Here is a 9,795-nt window from a genome sequence, read left to right on the forward strand (position 1 = left end):
TTCCAGTGCAAGGGACGCGGTGATGGTCAGAACGCCATGCTCTGGGGGAGGTCACCGAGTGGGGGCGGCAGAGGGATGATTGGAGGTGCAGGAGCACAGATGCTCCCAGGTGGTGTACGTATGTGGTGTGCACGCGGCTACTGTGTGGGTGCCTTGTGCATGTGTGTGCGAATGTGTAGTTGAGACTGTATACAGATCTTACTTAGTAACAATTGAGTTTCTTGAATTTCTAATCTTGGCCTTTTTGGAGCGGGCAGCTTAGGAGAGAGTGGGCTGCTAAGGAGCCATTAAACGTTAGGGCTTGAAGGTATTGCTGATGGGCTGTTCGGGACTCCGCCCCGCCTTTGTTCTACTTTTCCGTCTCCTAGAGAAGACCCCTTCTGAGTCTGTGTACCTTTCTGCAGGAGCCCTCGGGGCCGGTCAAGGGCCCTCCTTGTCCCTCCATCCCCCACTCCGCCCCCCCTCCCTGTACTTGATCCCACATCTCTCCGCCTCCTCTGCTGGTTTCTTATGCCCCACCCCCTTCCCCGGGCGCACCCAGGGGAACCTGCGCCCCGGGGAGCCCATCTGTTCTGTGGTTCCATCTGACACCTGTGAGGATGCACACTGGGGACGTTTGAGTGCCGAGGCGGGTTCTGGGGAGTCTCTGACTTCAGGGAGCTTTGGGTCCAGTGGGGGAAAAGGAGAAGGGGGAGTCCCAGGATGTGGTCATAGCTACTATGGTGGTATGGAGCCCAGAGCCCTCACGGCCAGCTTAGGGAACCGGAAGGACTAGGTCATGGGTGACAGGGACTGAGGAGGGACCGAGGCGTAGGCAAATGAGCATTTCAAGTTGGCTTTCTTCCCGAGATCTGGATCCAGAGCCGCAGTGCCGTTTCAGAGCTGTGTGACCTTGGGCCAGTCACTTGCTCAAGAACAAAATGGGGCAGTCACTAACCTTCCCAAGGGGGGTGCAGGGGTGGGAAGCAAATGAACTGCGGGCAGAAGGTAGGACTGCGTGGGCTCTGCACACCTGACTTCGCTGGGGTTTCTGGGTTTCTGACTCTGCTCCAAAGCCCTGCCCCCCGGCGCTGTGGCTCTACCTGTGCTGCCCCTGGGTGCCCCTGGGTGCCCCTGGGTGCTTGCGCCCTGGCTGAGGGTGGGGACAGCTGAGGCAGGGGCTGAGCCTAGACTGCATTCCTGTGTCCTCGGCTCCCTTCCTTTCCCCCTCCCCATGCCCCACACAGGCTTCTGAGTCTGAGTGTTCCAGTTCCTCCTCTGGGGCAGGTCACTTCACGTCTCCGGGCTTTGCTTTCCCCTCTGTAAAATGGGTATAATGAGCACCCAGCCCCGTCATTGCGAGGATCACAGGGGATGAAAGGCTCTGGAGTGCTTTGTGGGGTTCCAGGGAGCCGGGAACAGCGAGCCAGCTCATCACTGCTGGGATGCTGTCGGGTTCTGCCAGGGTGTCCCCCCATCCCTATCCGCACGTGGGCTGGGTTGTTCTCTGCGGAGGGCCGCCCTGGGCACTGCGGTGGCCTTTACCCCACTAGAGTCTTCAGCACCCCTCTGACCCCCAGTTGTGATAACCGCATTGTCCCAGATATCGCCCAATGTCCCCTGGGGAGCACAGTCACCCCCAGGTGAGACCCTCTCACTTAACATTTAACCCATAGCAGTCTGATATCTGGCTGTGTCCCCATGTACCTCAAGTTTGGGTTCCCTTTGTCCCCTTCCCCGCTTCCTGTCTTTAATAGGGAGGGGCTCGTATTTGTAAACTGTCCAGCCCATAGCCCTCAGCCTGGTATGGGTCCTTCCCAGCTGTCACTCCGCCTTTCCCTTGCCCTTCCCAGCCTGCGGCTCTCCCCTCCCCTCCCCTCCCCTACCCCCATACCTACGGAAGAGGACCTTTCAGACACCCGTGCCACCTGAGCCCATGCTGCCAGACCCTGACCTTGTCAGTGGTGCGGGGGACTTCCCAGCCGTTCTTTGCTTATGGGCCCCGGCAGGTCCCTGCCCAGGTTTCCACACCCTTCTCGCCATTGTACTCCTTCCCGTCGATTCGTTGAACAGTTTTCTGGATTTTAAGGTGCCTCTTTCAATCTTCGTCTCTTCCTCAACGATGATGTTCGTGAAGCCGCGGGACTGTTAGTGTGCTCGTTACAGGTATTTTTTACACAAATGAAATGAATTTAAGACATATTTTTTAAAAGTTTGTAGCACCTCAATTACTAAGGCCTGAGAGGATCAGTGCATCGATTTTATTGTTGTTGGATGAACTGGCTTCTGAGCGGACTCCCTGCTTTGCCTCGGCCCATGCTGGCAGCATCTTGTTGGTTAGGTAAGTTGCTCTGACTGTCAGTTTTTACTCCTACCCTCTCAGGGACCTGGCGAAACTTTAAAGATGCCTCCCCCTGCGCAGAACCCTCCAGTGGCCTCCTCTTACCTCTGGAACAACTTCTGGACTCCTTCCCATGGCCCGCGTGCTCTTCCTCCATGGCGCCCTCTCTCTCGCTGTCCTGTCGCTCCCTCCTGTGCCTGCAGCCCCTTCGGTCCAGCCAGCTCCTTGGCCCGGTCTTCCTGCCTCAGGGCCTTTGCACTTGCTCTTTCCGCTGCCAGAAGCCAGTCCCTCGTGCCTCTGCCCAGCGGCTCCTTGTCATTCGGGTCTCGGCTCAGGGAGGCCAGCCCTTACCACACTGCCTCAGTTCACCCTTCCAGCCGCCCTCTCTCCTGTTCCGCCTTTTTTTCTTTGGACACCATCCTACCAGAAATGCATATTAATCTGTTTCTGTATGTGTGGTCTGCCTTATCCGCGAGGATGGTTTTCTGAAGAGTCAGAGTAACTATTTTTGCCTTCGAAGGCCAGACTTCCTCTGTCCTGACTGCTCTGTCATTGAAGCACAAAAGTATAGAAACGCGTGAGTGTGCCTGCGTCCCCATAAAACTTATATTTACCGACACAGAAATGTGACTTTCGTATAATTTTTTCATGCCATGAGCTATTTCTCTTCGATTTCTTCCCCCACCTGACTATTAGAAACTTCAAAACCATTCTTAGCTTGTAGGCCATACAAAAGCAGGCTGGGTTTGACCCGAGGCTGCAGGTTGCGAGGGCGCGAGGTCCCCACTGTAGACATGGCATCTGTTTTGGCTGCTGTGTGTCTCCCCGGCACCTGGGAAGTTCCTGGTGCATGGCGTGTGTTTGGTAAACATTCGTTTGTTGGATAAATTTCCATCTTTCTGATGTCAAAGCATTTAGAGTCATTGTCTGTACTTAAAAAATGAGTTGTGGGTGGTTTCAAGGGCAGTTAAAAGTCCAGGGGATGTGAGAAAATGTTATGACCCCATCTACCCCCCCCCAAAAAAAACCTCGTAATAAAGGAGACAACGAAGAGTCGACATAGACGGGCAGACGTTTTGCTGTTTGCGAAGCCTGGTTTCTTCATCCTCCATCGGGTTGTCCTGTTAGCTTCTCGCCCCATCTGAAGTTTGGCGAGGCGCGTGCTCAGCTCGAGGCCTGCTTCGGCCCGGCAGAAGCGAGGGTTTGAAAGGAAGAAGCTATGCCCCAGTCACGTGGTTTCGTGAGCGTTCCCGTGCTGGTGTCCCCGTCCCAAGGGCGATGTCCTGGGAGGCGCTGTCGGTCGGTCTCTGAGCCGTGGTGTGCGCGGGAGCACTGTGAAGAGGTGGCTTTCGTGTGTGTGACATTTAAGCTTTTTAGGCCAAGTGGCTGATGAGATGGCTGTGGGACGCGTGCATTGGGTGCCCAGGGACGGTGCCACCCACCCTTCTTGGCCTCACTCTTCCACCTTGGCTTTTGGGAGCGAAGAACTGACTGACGAGTGATTTCTGAGCCCTCAGGTCTTGGTACCATCCCAAGGACGTTTTGACCTGTCGAGGAAGCACACCGTTAATTTATGGTCACGCCTTCTGTAGTTGATTGAAATAAACAACCTGGAGAACTCCTCGGCTTAGCGAAGTTGCCTGTCCTTTCTTTTTTTTTGGGGGGGCTCGTCTGGATCTTTCTCTGACTTTCCGTCGCTCCCTTCTCTCCCCTCTTTCCCCGTCCCACCCCAGTAGTTCTGGCGGTGCCAGGGGTTTGATGAGGTTTGCATGAAGCCATCTCTGTCTCACAGGCAGGCTGTGCCTTTTGGGCTGTGACTCTCCAGGGTGGAGGCCTTGAGTGTGTTTGTTCAGTGGACAAAGAAGAAGAATCCGAAAGCCAGCTGTCCAGGGCTGCAGTGCCTCAGTGGGTCTCCAGGCACAGAACAGAGCAATAACCAATGTGGGATTTGGCCCCACGGGCCAGCACCAGCAATGGCAGTTAAGACAAGCCCGTATGGCTGGCCGTGAAAGGGTGGGTGCTCAGCACTGTCTCCAGCACCCACTTCCCTTCTGTGTTTGCATCTGGACCCAACCCATGGCTCCTGGGCAGGTAGTGGTGGAGCCGGGCCCGCTTTCGTGGGTTTGTGGCCACTGTCTCCAGTGTCCGTGGAGAGAAGCGATTCGTGTCAGATGAGCTGGCAGTGGATCCAGAATTGTGCTTTGTGCACAAGAAGCAAGAGGATGGATCAGGAGGCCTCCTTTGAGCGAGAGCCAGCCCGAAGCTGCCAGCAGGCACAGTGATGGCCCGACGACAGGGGTGTGCCAGGCATCCCGATAAGGCGGGTGCAACCGGCCTGTGTGCTAAGCTAGGCCTCAGGACCCCGGCATGGCCAGCACCTCGTCTCTACGCGGACAGCCCACGACCTGCTCTCTGGGCGCCCTGCGTGAGCGGGGGGATGGCTCGCCTCAGCGCCACAGGATGCTTGGCGGACCTTGGCCGGGCAGCTGGACTGGGAGGTTCTGTCATTTTCCTGCTGGACCCTTCAAATCCCTGCTGTTCCCCCATTCTGCCCCTTAAAATCCCATCTGTCAGAAAGGCTCGGTGCTGAGCAGAGTGGGCTTCCTATCTTAGGTCGGTGGCTGCGTGGATCTGATTTTCTTGGTCGTGATTCTAGAGAGAGAACCGCTGTCTTTACCTGGCATGTGAGTAAAGCCCCTGGAATTTAAACTCTAGATTTATTGCTTTAGCCAACTCCTTCCCCCCAAGGAAGAGCAGGGAGCCGGTAGAGAGCGCTGGTTCTGACACTCTTGTGGAAAAGAAGGTGTCTCGTTTCACCGCCCTCCCTGGCTGCAGCGGGCAGAAGCCACGGGATGGCGCCAGCTGCCGAGGCTGCCTCGTGTCCTGCCTGCACCAAAGGCAGCGCCCTGATCTGACCTGCAGGCCGACGGGCAGCGCCATTCACCGAGGAACTGGCTCTCCTGCATGTCCAGCCACCTCACCGGGCCTGCGGATGGACAGACGGACGGACGGACGGACGGAGCACGTTCGCCGATGGCAGAGCTGCAGCAGGTTCAGGCCGATGGTCGTGGAGACCTCAGGCAGCGTGCTCACTTGGCCTCTGCAAACTCCCCAGCCATGTCATTTAACCCCGAGGCAAAGATACACATTTGAGAATGGAGGAAGGCCTCTCGCACGTGCGTCTCGGTTTGGGGACCAGTGGTTGGTTTGGATGGTTCTGGCTGGGCTACGGCTTCCCAGTGACACAGCCATTTAGACCTGCCTCGGAGCCCCGTGTCCGCTGAGGGCGTCTGTCGTCATTTGGTTGGGTGCGACCGTTGTTGCCGAGCCTGTGCGCGTGTGGCCAGGTGCTCATGGTGGCCCTGCCCACAGGGTCACAGGGCCATGGATGGAGCCCGGCGGGGGGAGCAGCAGGGCCGGGGGGCGCCGAGACAGATGGCAACTCAGGTGGTGGCCAGAAAGTCAGCAGAAGAGTCGCTGTTTGAGTTGTGCCTTGTCATCATGAGTGACGGTGAACTGGTGAGCAGAGGAAGAGAGGCACTTGGGAAGGACCCTGGGGGCCGTGGCCTGAGACACCTGCGTGGAGAAGAGCCAGAGGAGGCGGGGGCGCCGGGGGAGGCCCGCTGTCTCTTGCCGGCAGCTCTGCCCTCAAGGAGCTTAGAGTCTGGTCTGCGAGGCAGGGCCTGAGTCGTTCAGGTCACCGGAGAGAGCAGCATGACAGCTGTTTAACGATTCGCTCTGGCGTGCCGACCAGACCCCGGATTTTCTAGGCCCACTCCTCTTAAAATACTCCTACCCTGTTTTTTTTGTAAAATATGTTGTTTATTGAGATATACATACCATCAAATACACACTTCTAAAGTGGACAGTTGAGTGATTTTTAGAACATTTATGGAGTTGTGCAGCCGTCACCACTGATTCCAGAACACTTTTGTCACCCCAAAAGGAGCCCTATTCCTGTTAAACTGCCATCCCCCCTCCCCCTCCCCCAGCCCCTGGCAACCACGAACCAGCGCTCTCCGTGGACATGTCTGTTCTGGTGTCTGTTCTGGACATGTCACGTGAGTGGAATCACACACGGCGTGGCCTTCAGTGTCTGGTTTCTCCCACTGAATAATATCGGGATGGATATTATTAATAATATAGCAATAACATGGCCGAGTGATATTCCAGCGTTTGGTTGGACACATTGTGTTTACCCACTATCCCTCGATGGACATTTGGGTAGTCAGTCTCCTTTTTCTGCCCCTCCTTTTCCCGAAACTGTTTCAGAGTTCCAGACTTTCAGGGCTGCGGTGTGCAGACTGCTAACCCAGCCGGCCCCCTGGGCAGAGGCAGCAGAAAAACCCTTTGCAGAGCTAGATCTTGGGGGCTGGGGCAGGGAGGGGTCAGCGGAGGGAGGCCAGAGTCCGGGAGGCCCAGCCTGGGGGGGCGGGGGTTGCTTCCAGGAGGGGGGACGTGGGCGTGGCGGGCGCAGCGCCCCAGCTCCCCTGCAGGAAGCACTTGGCTGCTCTCTGCGTGCACAGCGGACTGCAGCCTGCAGCCTTCAGTGGCGAGTCCTCCCCACGACGCCCTCTTCCTCCAGCCCGAGCTGGGCGGGGCGGGCCGGGTGTGCTGCGCCGGGGCCAGCCGTGACTGGGGTCCCCTGCAGGACCTCTCAGTGCAGCCACTGGGCCTGCGTGTGTCGTTTCGTCTGTCAGCGTGGTTCCGGCACCCGTCGCTCTGGTTTGTCTGTCCACCAGTATGTTCTGGTGGACAGGACCGGGGCCTTCCTGCTGGAGTCCGCCACAGCCAGGAGCGGAAGGGGCGTCCTGGTTTTTGCCTGACCTGGCGCCGCCGTCACCCCTGCTGGTGCCATCACTGTGCCAGAGGATTTGGCCCATCTGCTTTGCTGGCGTCTGCCCAGTGGGGACAATGACGTTCGGGCAGAAGCGTGCGTGTGTGACTTGCTGTCCCCTTGGCAGAGGATATGGGTGACCTGGGGTGTTCTGAGTGCCAGGGAGCTGTTCACGGCACCAGGAAGATGCCATGGGGATGCACATGAACACTAGAGTGTCAGGTGACAACGTTGGACCTCTACCTTACGCCGTATACAAACACTAACTCCAGGCGACCGAAGACCTGAATGTGAGAGCTGAACCCACAAAATACTCAGAAGGCAACACGAGCAACTGCAAACCGACGTCTGAGGCCACGTCGTCCACTTGAAGACGCACGGCAAGCCCCACGCATAATGTAAAGTTTTCTAATACATGAAAAGGTAAAAACAAACCGGTGAAATTGATTAGAATAGTTATTTTGTTGACTCCAAATATCCAAAATATTATCGTTTCCGCACGTGATCAGTATAAAAATTGTTAATGAGAGGTTTTTTTACACGCCTTTTTTTCTTCTTGGTCCTGAGTCTTCCACATCCTGTGTGTATTTCTCACCTGACATCCTGGTGTGTTTCACACTCTGACATCCTGTGTCTCTTTCACGCTCAGCATCCTAGTGTAGCTCACACTGACATCCTGGTGTGTTTCACACTCAGTGCTGGGCCGCCACACGCTGGTCCTTTAGGAAGACTGCTGTCCCTGGATAAGCCGAGTGCTGTGTTGGGGATGCGGTAAACGGGGGTACCCAGTGCTCAGTGGAGATTGTCCTCTTCCCATCAGAGCTTCTGGATCTGTTAGCCTGTAGCCTGAAATGTGAGGCAGGCTCAACACAAGCCAGCCACGACTACGTGAGGGGCGAGTGGGAAGGGCGAGACCCACCGTGGTGGGTATAGCTGAGGGAGAGCCCTCTGGGGGGCCAGGGAGGCCCCGAGGCCTTCATGGGTGCGAATGAAGCTGGTGCTTGGAGGAGGAGAGAATGTGGGTGGCCTGGACGGCACAGCTCACATTGGGGAGGGCAAGGGCTGACCCCCAGCGGGCTTGTGTTTGGGGGGTGCTGCGAGGAAGTGGGAGCATGCTGCAAGCTTGCTCTCAAGACTGGACACTTGCTCACTCCGGGAGGTCGGGCTCGCTGGCCAGCCCCTGCCGGTCGGGTGGCCATGGCCGTGGCCCGATCTTTCCATGGACCCTTGCACGCGGCCTCTTATCTTTGACGGGGGCTCAGAACGTCGTTCTGGCAGTGAGGGCTGTGGGTCCTGATGGCTGTGCCCAGGGCAGTGTGTTTGTGGCATGGATGCTGGCCGTGCGGGGGACTCTGAACTGGACTCGAGATGATTTCGCAGAGGGACTTGGAAGAACTTGAAATGTCGCTTTGGCCATAGGAGAACCCAGGAGAGACTCGTGCACAAGAATGCTTTGGAAGTAACATCTCATAGCCGCAGATGGCCTTAAGTGGCCTGAGGTCTCCCGGTGGGCATGGCGGAGTGGGGTCGGCAACTAGAGGCTGGCACCCGTGCACCCGGCCTGCCTCCAGGTTCAGATGCCAGCTCTGCCACGTCTGTGTCCTTATCCCAAGGTGACAGTGGAGGTTTCTGCGTCAAGCGTAGTGAGACGAATTGAATTTTAATAGTGAAAGTCTCTTAGCGGAGTGGCTCCCATCCCAGGAGTGATTCTCCACCCTGGATAACACCCGGTGACGTCTGGGGACATCTGTGGTTGTCACAGTGGGGGCGGGGCCAGGGATGCTGCTCAATCCACAGTGCCCAGGATGTGCCCCAATTTAGGGCACACCTGGCCCAGAGGTGGCCTTCAGTAGATTACAATACAGTGCAATAGTGACTCCTCTGAGCTTCTGTCTTCTCGACTGTGAATCAACGTGTCGCAAGAGAAGTTTCTAAAATCACTTTTCATCCCAGAGCAGCCTGTGGCTTTTGTGTTGCTGTTCCACGTCTGCGCTGGGAAGAAAGTTAAGGAACAGTCGAGGTTATTAGAAGACACCTTGAAATAAGCCGTGTGTTCTTCTGGAGCTGCTTTATTCTAAGGGGGCAGGTAGGAGGAAGCCGGGGCGGTGGCCCTGGGGAGGCCGGACGGGAGGCAGCCAAGTCGGAACGTGGAATCCTGCGGCTTGTTCCACACGCCTCGTCAGGTTTTCTTGTCCAGTGAATTTGGGGCCAGGCGTGTAGCCACCAGCCCAGAGCACCGTCCTGGGGTGAACGATGCCTCAGCCTGTGCGAGGGCTGACGTGAGACTGTGCATTGCGGACTGGCCTCTGGTGGGGACAGGGCCTGGTTAGGTTTCGTGTTCCTTGGCTGTCTCCACTCGGGCTCGGGTGTCCTGGGCTGCTGCCGTGACACCAGACACCTGGCAGTGCCGCCTCAGCGTTCCAGCTCCGCTCCCCGAAGCCCCGGTTCCCTGGAGTCATTAGTTTGGCCTTTAGCCAAAGCAGGCCTGAAAACTTTGGGATTGGCCAAGTCTCACTGGCTGTTTCCCTAATAAGCCTCCTGGAGGGATCTTCGTTATAACAATAACTTATCTTCACAGTGTGAAAATCAGCAGTTATAGCGCGGGAAAATCAGAGCACACAGGCCACCTGCCGCCCCC

General features: G+C 56.8%; 1 protein-coding gene across 3 annotated transcripts in view; it reads left to right on the forward strand.

Annotated features, from left to right (window-relative positions):
• Positions 1-1,124: 1,124 nt before the first annotated feature.
• Positions 1,125-9,795, forward strand: part of KDM4B (lysine demethylase 4B) — a 128,867-nt gene continuing 120,196 nt past the window's right edge. The window contains exon 1 of one of the 3 annotated variants that reach the window (XM_011373564.2): positions 1,125-2,320. Coding sequence is in view for 1 of the 3 variants with exons in the window: in XM_023538552.1 (XP_023394320.1) it covers positions 5,705-5,839 (135 nt within the window). In the remaining 2 variants the exon portion in view is untranslated. Of the gene's footprint in view, positions 2,321-5,529; positions 5,840-9,795 lie in introns of those variants that run through there. The other 2 variants (XM_011373565.2, XM_023538552.1) reach the window with 2 other exon arrangements.

This window comes from Pteropus vampyrus, unplaced genomic scaffold, assembly GCF_000151845.1.
Source record: "Pteropus vampyrus isolate Shadow unplaced genomic scaffold, Pvam_2.0 Scaffold226, whole genome shotgun sequence".
NCBI lineage: Eukaryota > Metazoa > Chordata > Mammalia > Chiroptera > Pteropodidae > Pteropus > Pteropus vampyrus.